General features: G+C 33.8%; 2 protein-coding genes across 2 annotated transcripts; one reads left to right on the top strand and one right to left on the bottom strand.

Annotated features, from left to right (window-relative positions):
• Positions 1-2,277: 2,277 nt before the first annotated feature.
• LOC112528632 (zinc finger protein 3-like) lies at positions 2,278-3,216 on the top strand. The gene has a single exon (XM_025139655.1). It carries the CDS (start codon positions 2,278-2,280, stop codon positions 3,214-3,216), a length of 939 nt encoding a protein of 312 aa, XP_024995423.1.
• A 2,496-nt stretch (positions 3,217-5,712) lies between these two features.
• On the bottom strand, positions 5,713-6,960 carry LOC112528631. The gene has a single exon (XM_025139654.1). It carries the CDS (start codon positions 6,958-6,960, stop codon positions 6,079-6,081), a length of 882 nt encoding a protein of 293 aa, XP_024995422.1. The 3' UTR covers positions 5,713-6,078.
• Positions 6,961-15,990: the final 9,030 nt, after the last annotated feature.

Below are 15,990 nucleotides of genomic sequence, written 5' to 3'. Positions count from 1 at the left end.
ATTCAAACTTATATGCTAAAATTGTATGTCTGTATTTATTAAGTCATATACTTTTCAAAGAGAATGGAATAATCGACCGAGTCCGATTTCATAATATTTTAGGTACTTCGAAATTATTGGCCCTGAGAAATTAAAAAAACTATCACTAAAATAATGTGGGATTGTTAGATACACCGCAACAAAATTGGGTTTATAGGACACTCCCAATTTTTAAGCATCCTAATAGACATCTTTATAAGAGTTAATTTAAACCAAAAAAATAAAGTGTCCATCCACTACAACAAAATTGGGTTTATAGGACACCATCAATCTTTAAGCATCCCAATAAACCGCTTTATAAGACTTAATTTTTAGAACCAAAATATAAAGCGTCATATCTAAAGGTGTTGTAATAAGTTTATATGACGCTTTTGAACGTTTTAACAAGTTTTTTAAGACATTTTTAATACAAAGTGTCGTATTAGCAACTTTATAAGACACTTTTGAGAAAGTGTCATATAAACTCAATTTTTTATAGGACATTTTGTTATTATAGAACAATTTTTCAAATAGTATCCTATAAAGTTGTTAATGGGACATTTTGTATTAAAAAAGTGTCCTGAAAAACTTATTACGACGTCAAAAAACGTCATATAAAACTTATTACAACACCTTTAGATAGGACGCTTTATTTTTTTGGTCCTATAAACTATGTCTTATAAAGAGGTCTATTAGGACGCTTAAAAATTAGAAGTGTCCTATAAACCTGATTTTGTTGTAGTGATCTAAAGGCATTGTAATAAGTTTATATGATATTTTTTGACGTCGTAATAAGTTTTTTAGGACACTTTTAATATAAAGCGTCCCATTAGCAACTTTATAGGACACAATTTGAAAAACTATCTTATAAAAACAAGTGTCCTATAAAAATGAGTTTGGATGACACTTTCTTAAAAGTGTCATATAAAGTTGCTAATGCGACACTTTGTATTTAAAATGTCTTAAAAAACTTGTTAAGACGCTTAAAAACGTCATATAAACTTATTACAACACCTTTAGATAGGGCATTTTATATTTTGGTCCTATAAATGAAGTCCTATAAAACAATCTATTGGGACGCTTAGAGATTAAGGGTGTCCTGTAAACTCAATTTTGTTATAGTAATATATATTTCATTTATAAGAACATTAGTATTAAAAGAACCATAAAATCTTATAAGTTGATGGCTTGATGCATATATACATTAAATTAATATTGACAATAAAAGCCTTTAGATGTACTTAAGAACCACTTTTTCTATATATTGTAGATACTTAACCAAAATATTCTAATAAATAATAAGTGATTGAGTAACCATTTTTGGTCGGTTCATGTGTACATAGACAACTTAGAGATCATCGAAATCTTTTTTCAATTTAATGCTCTTAATTTCAGGCTCTGAAATGATCCTTTTATGCCTAACTATTGAATTCAAGAAAAATCAATCCAAATTTAAAATCTATTTACATAGAAATTATGATTTGTGCAATTTGAACCATGTTAAAATTAATCTGTTAATTGCCTAAAGGTATATGACAGTTGTATAGTATGTCGACGATAAATTAAAACGAAATTATTGATCTTATATATCCGATGTTCTTGAACATTAATACGATATGTCCATTTCTATATTTTGCAATATTAGAAAGAATATAAATAAATTATTATAAGATGGGGAAATATATCATTTTTTTTTATTTTAATTAAAAATTATGAAATTTATTATTGGCCTAAAATTGGGCATAAATTAGAGATCTTCTCTCATTCCCTTCATAATCATATTGCATAATTTATGTTAAATATATAAATGATTTTTTTTTAATTTTCCAGAAAATATGGCATGAAATTAAATAATTGGGTAGAAATTTGAATGGTTTAATTAAATAGGTAATGCAAATTGATTATAAGTTATAGAGGAAATCTCTCCTTAATATAATTCAATTAATTAATGTGTTTCTAAATATTTTGCATTGAAGACGAAACTATCTTGAGAAATAAAACTCAGGGACTTGAATTCTCTTGAGTGCAAAGATGAACACTGTGTTTTCTTTAAAACTAGAGATATAATCAATTCATCACCCATTATATATGCTTAATTATGTGCTAGTTTTACTCCATGCGATGATTGCACTAGACATTGTTTCCGTTTATACAAGATCTCATGCATTTAACTCTCTTTATTTAAATAGGCATGGTTTCCATCTCTCTCCAGATCTCTCTCTTTCGATCTCTACTGCAATCTCTTGATCTGTTTGAACAATGGAAGAAGAGCATAAATCAGAGCCATGTCCGTCTGAGGCTTCCAGCATATCGGCAGAAGGAGAAAGCTTGAAGAATAAGACGCTGGATAGCAAAGCTTTGGCAGAGGGTTCTTCTGATATCCAACTGAACAGGAGGGTTGGCAATCAGTCCTCTTCTAGGGCTTTCCTTGATATCAAATTCTCAAATACAGAAGATAAGAGATTAGAACTCAATCTGTTTAACCCTTCAAAGGTGGCGGCAGAGGGGGCAACTTCATCGCAGGTAAGTGAGTCTTCGAAGGAGACCACTCGAGAAAAGTCTAGGGTTTTTTCTTGCAACTACTGCAAGAGAGAGTTCTCAACCTCTCAAGCCCTGGGAGGTCACCAGAATGCCCATAAACAGGAGCGGCAAATTGCCAAAAGGCGGCAGATGGAGGTTCCGCCGTATGGCCACCTAGGGCCACCACCACCACATTATGGTAATTTTACCTACTACCCTTCGTTCCCAAATTTGACTAGTGCCTCAATCAGCAGCAATAGGTCATCACTTGGAATTAGAAATGAACCATTCATTCAACGATCACCTTCTTGGTCAACCTCACAGTTTAATTATCGGTATGCCTCAGTAGGGCATCATGACCAATTCACTACTGGATTACCATATTTTGATAGGCCAAAGATGTTGGAGGGTTTTCAAGGAAACATCACAAACAATAGTGACTGTTATGGTTCTCCTGCAGTAGCAACAGCTTCTTCCTCTTTTAAATTTGAGGGAGTCCCAGGAGCGGCTCATGATTTTTTTGGACCTTCTTCTGGAAATGGCAATCCAACACCTGCACTTGAAAATGGTATCGAAGGAGAAATTAGTGCCAATAACCTTCTCGCATTAGGTGTGGTTCATCCCGAGAACGATCAAGATGGATCCACTGTGGATCTTGATCTAAATCTCAAACTCTAATCATCAATTTTGTCATTTGTTAATTCGGTGTTGTGTTTTAAGAAACTTTTCCGAGTGGTTATGAATTATGCTATAGAAAATTATGATGTTTTGAATGAGTACTTGTTTGGTTGATGTTCAATGCCTATTTGTTTATATATGTTGATTTTGCATTTGTCTTATTTGTTCACATATGTCGATTTTATGTTTGTCTTGATAAGCGCGATGACTTAATTACACAAATTCGATTGACTTGACCACCATTTCTCACATGTAACAAGTGATACTGTTATATTTGTGCCTCAAAATCGGGTTTTATACCCATTCATGATGCCTTGTTGTTGGTCACGATCGTGAACTGAAGAGGCATCAAAACAGAAGGCTTTCATGGTTGTTTTCACAATCACAGACACATAATTGAAGAAAATTGAGGAAATATTTCAAATATTAAACCCATATATATACCTTTAGTTTAAGCACCTGTCCCGGTTTAAGTAATGAAATAGGTTGGTATCTGAACTATCCTGAACCAGTGAAAACCGAATGAACTTGTGGATGTGTCCTTGTTTTATGCACCAATCTCTCATGAATGGTGTGGTATTCCTCTCTCGCTTCTTTCACCTGCTACGAGCTGGCAGCACTGTGATACAGGGAGATTTGGCGACAAAATCAACGAGACGGAATAACTACAATACAAAAAGGAGAAAGAAGTCCTCTCGCGACCTCTTGCGTGACTTTTGGCGCCTCCAACTCTCTCGAGGGCGAGATAGAGGATCTTGCAACCAACCATGCGCCTTAAGCCATGTGGCTAGTCGCCCGTGTGCACCTGGGCGGCCACATCATCGTTTCCTCAACGATTTCCTTTGTATTTATGAATTTATTTCTTTCCTAATTACTTTAAGTTTCTTTTTTAATTATTATTTAAATACTTTCCTAGTTGATTTAACATTAGTTCAGTTTAAATTACGTAGTTATCTCTTCATTAGTTTAGTCCATTATTGTTTTCATTAACGTTAAGTTTATTATTGATCAATAAAATTATCGTAGAGTTTTATCTCTAGTTTTATGAGTCTTCTCTTAATTTTCCCAGTGATATGCTTGTAGACTCGTTATCCTTTAAAAGTTTAGACATTTGTCTCCCCTTCCACAATTTCCCGTTGCATCACACTGATAATTAACCTGGATATCCAACCCGCTATGATAAGAAGAGAGTGATTGATAAGAAGAGGTTGATTGAAGATGTTGGACAAGGTTTCTAGGCTTCCAAGATTTGTAGTTACCCTCAAGGAATGAACCTGCTGAGTGTTGAAGTTGGAGATAATTGGAACATGAGTCTTGGCAAATTGGCTAGGATTTGGAAAGGAGAGTGTATTATCAAAGGCAAGGTTTTTGGATAGAATCAAGAAGTACAAGTGGTACTAGGAAATTATAATGTAAATTATTGTTGTAGATTATTTCCTATCAATGGTGGATTCCAATTATGCAGTAGAGATGGTGCAAAAGGAGGCATCATGGACAAGGGTTTTGGGTTAACTACAATAAAATTGGGTTTATAAGAAGTCAAATTTTTTTAATATCCTAATAGACCCATTTATAGGAGCAAAAAATAAAGTGTCTTATATAAAGACTTAATAAGTTTATAAAACGTTTTTCAACATCATGAGAAGTCTTTAGAACATTTTTATACAAAAACATCGTATTTGCTATTTATTAGGACACTATTTGAAAATGTTTCATACAAAAACAAGTGTGTTATAAAAAGATAGATTTATAAGATATTTTTCAAAAGTGTCATATAAAATTGCTAATGTGAGGTTTTGTATTAAAAGTATCCTAAAATTTTTATTAAGACGATCAAAAGCGCCATATAAACTTATTACAACCTTTTTAGATAAAACATTTTATTTTTTGATCATATAAATTCAGTCCGATAAATCAGTCTATTAAGTTCTAAACCCAATTTTGTTGCAATTTCTGCAAGGGACTTGTTGTGGGCTCATAGTTATGAGAGGATTGATCTAATAATGATCTTCTCGGAACTTTTCGTATATAATGGTCGAAGCCTGCCAGGAGGAGAACGTGTTTGCAATACACCCAGAAAAAAGGTAACTAGTTGGGGGAAGAAGTTGACAAACAAAATTTTAGAGGTTTGTTTTGAAGTATTAAGGAACAGTAATATTTGAACTCATTGTCAATTAAACTGTGGTGAATTCAGTCCCTTCGTATCCCTCTTCTTTACCAATAAATTTAGGGCCCTGTCTCTCTCTTGGGAATTTCAGAATGACCAGCTATGTCAAGAACTTTAGTTAACTTGTGGGCGGCAGTGAGGCCAAGCCAAATAAAAGAAGAGCGATTGTTGGGCTTATTGACTTGGGCTTACTTTTGAGTCATGGAATTGATTAGTGGAAAAGTAATGCATGTTTCATATCAAAGAAGTTGGCTTGCTGATCAGAAGTAATAACATTTGAACTCTCAATTAATGTGCCTTTTTTTAATCCAAGGCAAATAGTAGAAGCATATGGTAACATTATCATGCAATAATAGTATGATACATTAGTCTTTTGTAACATTTGAAGTTCCTTCCAAGAGTTGGCATCACTCTCATAAGCCTTAGTGGCAAGCTATCTATCCAATCTACTGTGAAATAGGCTGTCTAGGTGTACTATACAAGGCCACTATCATGAATTTCCTGACTCGGGTTTGTTTGCAGGTTTAGCATAATAATCTATGTACATAGTTATGTTTATAGCTAAGGCTTAAAGGGAAATGTATGCTAGTGTAGGCAGTAGCAATTTGTGCACTTGATGATGACACAGACTTGTGAAATATGATGATAAAGATAGACTCTAGAAAAGAAGCAAGAAAGGAAGTGTATTCTTTTTTTCAAGTAGAAAGACCTGCATTTTCAAGATTAGGATGAGTTCTTGTTACTGTTGCACATGGCATCTTACTGTAACCAATCCAAACTGTTTCAAGATCTACACTTCCCTCTTCCATTTGCATCTCCATTTCATCTAATCTTTTCACTTTGATGATCTTCACGAGCACCATTCCTATAAAACTCACCAAAAGCACCGTCACAGACCCAACCCCCCACCAAACCCACACTCCTACTGCCTTCTTCCTCTTTGGTATAACAACCGAGAACCGACCATAGCTTCTAGTATGACACACATTTCCAACACTAATTTCACCAACAGAAACTTTACCATTTGAGACTCCAAAAGAAGCACACTTCGCACCTCTAGGAAACTTCAAGTTTGGAAAACGAACTGATATGGGTGCTTCACTTGTGTTGAAATCAAGCTTTCTGACATTTCCGGTGGTCGGATTAGATGCATCATAAACTCTAAAACCAACAACTGAAGACACTAACGAGTAGCCCGGAACCGTGTGGTTATATAATTGATATGACAAGTTGCCCAAATCTTGATACATTATGACAACTCTTTTCACATAAGGCATTGGGAGAGTTCTTGATGGGATTTGAAAACTACTGAAGTTTGCTCCTTTTCTCCATAAGGTTTTGCTTCTGAGCCTAACATAGGAGACATCCATGCCTGATAAACTAGCGGGTAACTTGATCTCATAAAGAGTCCCAGTTTCATTGCGCTGGCGGTGAAATAGTAGGGATTTTAGAGCATGATCTTGGAGGATAAAATCTAATGGTTCAGCAGCAGTAGCAATGTGTTTACTATCAAAGCTTTGGGCAAAAGAGCAGAAAGATGAGCAAAGAAGGAACAGCAATATCATGATATCTTCCATTGTCACACAAATTAACCGAGTCGTTGGGTCATTAGTAGTTGTTTAAACGTGATGCGAAAGGCTAATCATTGATATTTTTTCTCCATTCTTGTGGGTCAGGTTGTTAGCGACAGATGGGATTTGTAAGCTTTCTAATTCTACAAATCGATGGTGAGAAAGCATTTCAAAAAATATAGTAAAGAAATCTAAGAGTAGCAACTTTATTGATGATAAATAATCATGATGGAGTGAAGCATGAGATGAGGGTCTTTCTTTTCCCGTGGAATGCGGGATGATTGTTGTCCCAAAGGGTCCCAATTTGTAGGAGAGCCAATTTAGCATCTAAATTTGTAAGAGAATGGACACTTAAGTCTAGTGGGGTAAGTTTAAATCATTAAGCATTTAGCTTCAATGTATCTGAATCATCTTAACCAATAAGATTTTTTAAGTTTATAGATTTAAATCTGCTTTTACTTCCCACTTATCCTAGAAAAGGCTAGGCTCCATTTAAACCACATGAATTGAGAAATCAACGGCTACATAGATGAAGAAATCTAGACAAGTGAAGTGACATATAAGAGGTCATGATAATAGGAGATATCTACTAATGGATAAACATTTATAGATTAATAATGTAGACTTGGGATCATGTGGGAACAAAGGTTTTTCGTGAGACCTGTAAGACCAATTCTTAATCCTTGGATTAGATCTACAATCTGAACATTCATAATCACAAAATTGCCACGAGACTTCTCAATAATCACAAAATTTTCACCGTGCAACTTTAGACCATTAGATCGTTAGCTTATAAAGTTGATCAATGAATATAAATTGGTCTTACGGGTCTCACGAAAAAGCATTGGTCTCATGTGAACCCAACCCTAATAATATATTGGAGGATAACTCCCATATAATATTATATCTAAATTAACACTAACACATGATCAAGGGTAATTCAGAGTTGATCATTGATGTTTATGGTTTAAATTTTAACGCTATTGTATACGTTTTGCAAATGTTTGCAATGTTTCTTTTGGGAACTTGGGATACATGGAATGTTGCACAGAATGTTACATTTGTGGCACAAAAGGTCAAATTGCACATGAAGGTTGGTCAAAGAGAAGGTTGGGGCCGGTCAAGAAAATAACACCAACATAAAGTGCTAATCAAAACTTTGAACACATATGATATCGTTCTTGTGTGCATTTGTCTATAAATAATAGTGTTGAAAAAGGCACGTTATATGCAAGGCGCATCTCCATCGATACGATAAGATCTGTAGCGTTTGTATAAGGCGTGTGTCACAATGCATGTCTTTTCGAGGCGTGGTTTTTCCTCAATTTTTTTTGTTCTTTTAACGTCTGTGTTTTTACACTTCTAACTTTATATTTTACAATTTTACAGACTCACCTAATCACATGATTCAGAGTTTTCATGGATTCACGCATGTTACGGACTCACGGTTGAAACAAAGCAGTAAAACCATTCTAAGTTTTATTTTGAATATTTGATCACAAACTATTTATACAATGGTAGTTAATATATATGATTTTTTTTCTTTTAATATAAATGTAAAAATGTTAATATCACTATATTCTTGATAATAAAATGGAAAAAAATAATAATATCGATATATAGTTATATATACGAAATAAATTTGTCATCTTATGTCACGCCTTGATAACTGTCGCATTACCGTCATGACATGTAAAGTTTAAGACTTGAGCTCGTCAGTACACCACATTTTGAATTGATTATATAACATCTTACAAATCTGTAATAATTATATTCAAAAAATAAGATGTGGAATTTATATAAGTTGGTAATTTAATATGTAGATTAATTCCCTTTATATTTAAATTATTTTAAAATAATCTAGAAGAAAATCTAAATCTGAAATTGTTGGATAATTAATAAAGAATCACAAGCAAGTAACCTGGTATATATGTTCTTACATGAAAAAAAAAAAAATTATTTTTAACATTGTGGTGTCACAAGCCAATCATACCACATAGTATTTATTTTGTCTATATATTTGGACTCAAAATTTTAAAACGTGTCTGATGGAGGAAGGTATCAATCCCTTTATAAGAGGATTTTTGTTCTCTTTCCCAACCAATGTGGGATCTTACATTTAATACATATGGAACATTATTCTTTTTTGATACATATGAATCATTATTCGTTTGATTTGGTGTTAGTCTTTTTTCCAACACATGAAACATTATTATAGATCGTTTTTAAAAAAGTTAATGTGTTGTTTCATAAATGAAACAACATTGATATAAAACTAGGGCAACAAAAACTCTTATTAAATAATGTATTGTTTCATTAGTGAAATAACAAAGCATGAAATTAAGGTAACAAAACAATTATTATTTCACATGAAACCCAATGATTGGTATGTTTTAATTTGAGAAACAAAACATTCACATGAAGATGATTGGAGAGAAAACGAAGAAATCATTTATGACAGCCAAATGAGATTCTTAAATAAGAGATTATCCCTTAAACAAATTCATTAAATATAATATCCTGCGAGATATTTAAAGAAGATTAATTGCGTGAGCGATCGAATCCCTAGCCTGTGTTACTATTTAGCACATTTTTGGGGTTAATTAAAGTTATATATTTGTTATTACATATTAAAACATAAGGGTAATTGTTACGAATGTTCAGCTACATATAAACGGAGTAAATAATGGACCGGATATTTCTCTTGTTATAATGGGTAAATTTTTCAAAATAAATAGACTACTTAACACGTAATATACAATGTTGTATCATAAAAATAAAAAAAAAACATTGAAGTAAAATACTACTTTTTGCATTTAGATCTTAAAGATATTATTGTTGAACATGAGGTCTAATTCGATTCAAAACATGTACACAATCTCACGAATAAGGGCATTGAATCTTATCCCATTTATCTTCCTCCCATTTCATTGTTTTTCCTACATGCATGGATTACACTTAAATCAGAATTCAGAAGTCAAGAATCTTGTTTTAGCACCACAAATTAAAATTTCTTCAATAACAAAGAGGAAGAACAAGGAGGCATGGGGGATGGACTGGGGAAATGAGCTCATACATAAATGCTTAAGGACATACAGAAATCTTATACAACTAAAGGAGGATTTTGCAGCAAAACCTAACCTTCAAGCACACGAATTACGTTAGAGAACTTAAAATGGTTGTGTGGGTCTTGATCCAAGTGTAATTAAGAAGCTACATTCTACAACTCGTTGCTACCTTCGCTATTCACCCTATATTTTGCAAGTTGACCATTAACGTATTGGGTTGGGTTTTTCTGTAGGGTGATGTGATCAGACCCGCAACCGCAAACGTACCTTGTTCAGGGCTCTTCTAAATATCGCCCAACCCCATTTGGACTGTGAGCAGAGACAAGAGGTAGGTGGAGAGCTTGACATTTGGATAAAAAGAAAATTGCATACATGTTTTTTTATTTCTTACACAGCGGTAGACATTTTTTTTTTTTATTAACCTGGATATCCAACCCGTTCAGTAAGCCGACTAATCCCAGGACGACCATCTGCTTTGCAGATAGCCCAGAGTCATCGCATTTGAACCTCCGTAACCACAAAAGGATTTTTATTCCTCCTTAAATTTGAACTTAGGACCTCCTGGTACTTTTGATATTTAGAATCAAACTTAAATCAATCAGACACCACCGTTAAGGTTTGAAATACATATTTTTGTGTTGCATTGGGGGTGGAAAGAATCAAACAAACAAGGGTTATACTTATACCTGGTGAAAAGAAAGGTCATTGGCAAAAATGGTAACCCTAGAAATAGGTAGGTAGGTAGGTTAACTCCAGTGGAATCTTTAGGTCTCTGTTCAAAAACGTTTTGTTGTGAAGACTTGAGGCAACTTGGTACTATCTCTCAGGAAATCAGGGATTTATGGATTTTGTGGTTAAAATAATCCATTCTAATTCTAGGGTGATAATTGAAGTTAAGGAATTATAAAACACTTCATTTAACTTGTTTTCTTTGCTTTTAATTTTATTTTTCACCATTTGCTTTTCACTTTTTGTGTGGGGAGCAAATTAACACATCTATATATAGTAATCCCTTTGAATAATATAAAGTATGTATCCGTGTTACACGAGGACTCAGTACATTTAGTTTAGCATAAAAAAATTTAATTATTTTGATCGATGAGTCTAGTTTTGTCAAATTGTTTTTTATATTAGACACCGGAGGAACATTTTTCAAAAAAATGTAAAATACATCGTTCTTGAATAATCAATGGTCAAATAAGTTGATTCAAAATCCGTACAACAAAACGTTGGAACAGTGTACGGATTGTCAATATTGGAATTGTTAATTAAGTTGCAGCATATTGCAGGATTATATAAACATTCTAAACTTAAACTGGAAAAAAAAAATCAATACACTATCTTATTACTTATCTTATTTGGTTGGTTAGATGATTTTTATTGAGATCTTAAATAGAAATCTTTTTTATGGTAGGATCTAGTTTTACTAAGGGCATCTCCTATTTTTTTTATCATTTGCACTCTAATGAAGACATTATAATTTACTCTAAAATGATATTATGAATAGTAAAATACCAAACTTAGTGTAAACGTATTTAATAATACTACTTTTTGTTAAGTTTTCACAATTACAATGGTCCATCAAGTTTGAGATTTATTTATTTTTTACTTTATTTTGTAGAATATATAGTTGACATCTCTTTCAGAAATGGCAATTCATTAAAACAAAGCAAGCAAGGGGATAGCGAAAAGATTACAACATACTGATGTAGTTACAAGGGGAAATTCTCCACTCAACAATGCTTTTTTGGCTCTCGTTACGTCTAAGAATCACCCAACTAAAAGACTTTGCGATAATGAAATCAAACAAATCACTTAACCTCGGTTTAGAGTTTTCAAAGAGAGATATATTGAGAAAGCATCAAATAGAGTAGCAAGTCACCATGAAAATGGCCGTTATACTTTTGCAAAGCAGATGGGTAACCCAGGCAGAATCGATGTCGATAAGGGCCGTTTCCAAAGAGGTAAAACGAGCAAAGGGAAGTTCCATCATCTGTCAACTTTAACCTATATCTCCTTAGCCCAACTGCAAGAGAAAAGCAGACGATTGACAATGCTTTATGCCCCCTAGCATTACAGAGTGGGCATATAGCATTGTCTAAGTCGATTCCCATAGAGACCAACCTCTCTTTACACGGAATGCGGTTGAGGTGTCTTCTCCAAGGGTGCGTTTGGTACGCAGACAGGACAGGACAGGACATGTGTTCAGCGTTTGGTAAGATATGACAGAACAGGACATAACTGGTTAAAATGATCAATTTACCTCAGTGACATTTCAAGTACAGGACTACATATCAGACGAAACAATAGGCAAAATCGAGTGTGTTGAGAAACGGTAGGCAAAACAGTAGGCAAAATCGATTACCGGTTGTGAAGAAGACGACGAAGATGGAGGAGACGATGGAGATGGAGGCGGAGGCGGCTGGCTGTGAAGAATACCCAGTTCATCATTGATCAAAAGTCACAATACCCATTTCATGATTCAACTAAAAACACAAAATCAATAGAAAAAACATTTCGAATTTCATCAATTAGAACAAACCCCAGTTCATAATTCATCAGAAAAAAAAAACCTTAGTTCGTGATTCATCAAACGAACAAAAACCCAATTCGTGAAATCCAAATAGAACACATAGAAAATTGAGAGAAATTGACCGTACTTTTGTTCTTAAAGGATGCTGTGAAGAAATCAATGGAGATCGATAGAGATGGAGGTTTCCTGTGAAGAAATCGATGGAGATGGAGGTGGATGGAGACAGTAGATCGATGGAGATGGAGGTCTCCTGTGAAGAAATCGATGGAGATGGAGATCGATGGAGATGGAGGTGTCGATCCTGTGAAGAAATCGATGGAGATGGAGGTGGATGGAGACGGTAGATGGGTACTAGGTTTAGGGTATATTTGTCAAATATGTCTTGTTCCACTTAGTTCTAGGGGGGGTGAGGGTGAACAGGCGTGTCCCATACGTGTTCCACTTAGTTCCACTTAGAAACATACCAAACATGGGACAAGTGTGTCTTGTCCTGTCCTGTCTCACCCTGTTCCACGTACCAAACACACCCCAAAGGAAGATATTAATCTTTACTGGGAGGAGTTCGTTCCATCTGGTCTTATAAAGGCCGAATCCTAGTTGGGATTTTTCGATTTCCTTTCTTAGTGCTATATTAATAGTTGACATTTTAATTTTAAGAATTTTTATGTGTTTCCTATATCATATTCTAAATTATATTTACATAAAATGCATATAGTATATGTTCTTTGATGTGTGATATGATATGACTTTTATTTAATGTAATGTTTGTTTTAGATAATAATACAATTTAATTTGGATTGAATTAATTATGAGCTAATAATATAGTTTGCTTAAAATAGTTTAATAATATAATTTATTAAGTAATTGCAAGAATAAGAATACACAGGTTATGATTTATAGAATTAATAAATATATTATTGACAATTTAATAATAAAAAATAAAAAAGAATATATTTATCGTCATTCAGTTTTTATGTAAAAAAATTATGTAACATGTTGGAAAATATTGGTGTTTGCATATCTTTTACATCAAAATAAATATACTTTGATGTATGCAATATGCATAGTCTAGTTAAATCAAAAATAGTCATGAAGCTATTACCTCGATGGTATAATTTTTTTTTTTATTAACTTAGATATCCAACCCGCTTTGCAAGTCGACTAATCACAGAGCAACCACCTACTTTGCAGATAGTTCGGAATCATCGCATTTGAACCTCCGTAGCCACAAATAAATTTTTGTTCCTTCTTAGATTTGAACCTAGGACCTCCTGGTATTTTTGATATTCGGAGTCAAGCTCAAACCAATCAAACACCACCCTTGTGGTTAAAAAAAATTATAATTTTAAAATCAATTTGTATTGCTTTTATGTAAATTTTAATGAATATTTTAAGTGTTATGGAGACCTATTTTTAGACTATATAATGGGCATTCTTCCCCATCAAAGAACCCACCCATGAAACCCTAAGAATTTACTTCTTTATCTCCCATCAAAGAACACATGAAACCCTACGAATTATTAATGCTTTCCCTCTCGGCCCCTCTCCAAAGGGTACACTTGGTTTTTCTATCAAAGTTGGATCTATTCATGCATTTACCTCTTGATTTATGTAGATTTATTTCTAGCTACCTCTTCTCTTTTTCTTTGTATTACTTCCAAAAGTACTCTCGAAGCTTTGTGAATACTAGACTTTTGTTGTATAGGTTTTTGACTTCGAGCTGCAAAAGAGATAGAGAGCTTTCTTCAATCCATTCATGGGTTGTTGCAAGATTTCAATTAGTTGCCGACTCATTCATCCACATACTAAGTTAAAAGCATGGTACTTAGTAAATGAAAGAATGATGCGGAAACAAATTGGATCTTATGTTCCCTGCGGTTGGACTGAAGGGAGCTCCCTACATACTTTCACTTCAAGTTTCCAATCTGTGTGTATTTTTTAGTAATGAGTGAATGACCTAGTACCTGATTTTTATATGCAAAATAGTGTTAATTTTTATAAAAAAAATTCTATTGTTTACCAAAAAAATGACAGCAGTATTTGAGGATGGATTGATATGAAGTTAACGTTGTTCTTCCTCAAATTTTAACTTCTCTTAATCAAACAACTTGACGGATTGCTTCCCGCTTGTGGTTGTTGTACTTCATGCAGTTTGTGTAGTACACGGAAGCAACGAAGTTTCGTAGGTAGGGTTTGCATGCAAACGAGAGCATTCTCTTCATCTTCTACATGACCATCCGGCGTTGTCTTGGGTTTTGCCCTAGCTATCAATTTATCACTATAAATCGATCTTATTCCATTCGATTTTCTATTTGCCACTAGGTATTTTTAAAACCTTCTATATCTAATAGTATTGGATTGATTTTTTGAACTTGTACATTTATTTTTCCATAACAGTAGTACTAGCTATTCTTGTCTTGAACAAAAATTCTATTTTTATTTCTATAATACTTGAAATGCAAAAAATGGAGAACAACAAAACTTCATATAACAATTTGGTGTATTGTAATTCCATTGTTGAATAACTTCGTATATTATTTTTGAAGTACATAATTATATACGGCAAATACTCACACACACTACTCACCTTTAATGAGGTTTGAATCTTTGAGTCTTGACCTCCTGGAAGGTTGGATCTGCCTTTAACCCACATGTTACCACTAGAACAATGAACTTTTGGTAAATTCCCTCCATCTTTCTGTCCTATAGATGTATAGTTTTTTGTTGGTAATTTTAGTGTCATCAATTATTTTAGTGTGATTGTGGTTCACTCGAGATCGAATAAAATGATGAGACAAACATAATTGAGTTAGGAGATGCAGAGTGCACACTCACAAATGTTGCGTCTATCACCTTAGATCGTCATAAGGTGGGGATAAAGAGGGCAACACGCCCTTGCGGGGTTCCGAGGGGCAGAGCCCCTTGGTGGTAAGTTTAAATATGGGCAAGTAATATCAAAGTTCTAATAATCAGAGTTATGATGATTTGTATAAGGACCTAACTCGGGACCTTGAGTCTAGACTTGTGTCTAAGTCTAAATCTTTGAGTTCAGAGATGTGGAATTTGAGTCCAAACTTGAGTTGAAGTCTGATGTAATGGGTTTAGAGATTTGAACCTTTGGGTCTAGACTTAGGTTCAGATTTGTGACTTCTATATTTCATGTCAGACTTGTCTGATGTGGTTATAACTTTTCTTCAATCTTATCAATTGATGCTTACTACCATTTAACCGTTTGTAACTGTCTATCTCTCATTTAAACATGTAAAAACGAGAATCTAGGTTTAAAAATCTTGATTTCACAGCCTTTGAAATGAGAGAAAAAGTTAGAGGTATCCCAACACTGAGTTCGTGAACCCAAGGCTGTTAGGATCGAATTAGAGTATTTGAAAAGTGTTTCTAACACGATTCTTGAGTTTATTCAGTTCCAATTTCATC

The sequence above is a fragment of the Cynara cardunculus genome (assembly GCF_001531365.2).
Source record: "Cynara cardunculus var. scolymus isolate 2C chromosome LG 15, CcrdV1, whole genome shotgun sequence".
Taxonomy (NCBI): domain Eukaryota; kingdom Viridiplantae; phylum Streptophyta; class Magnoliopsida; order Asterales; family Asteraceae; genus Cynara; species Cynara cardunculus.
This window is presented reverse-complemented; position numbering and strand designations above follow the sequence as displayed.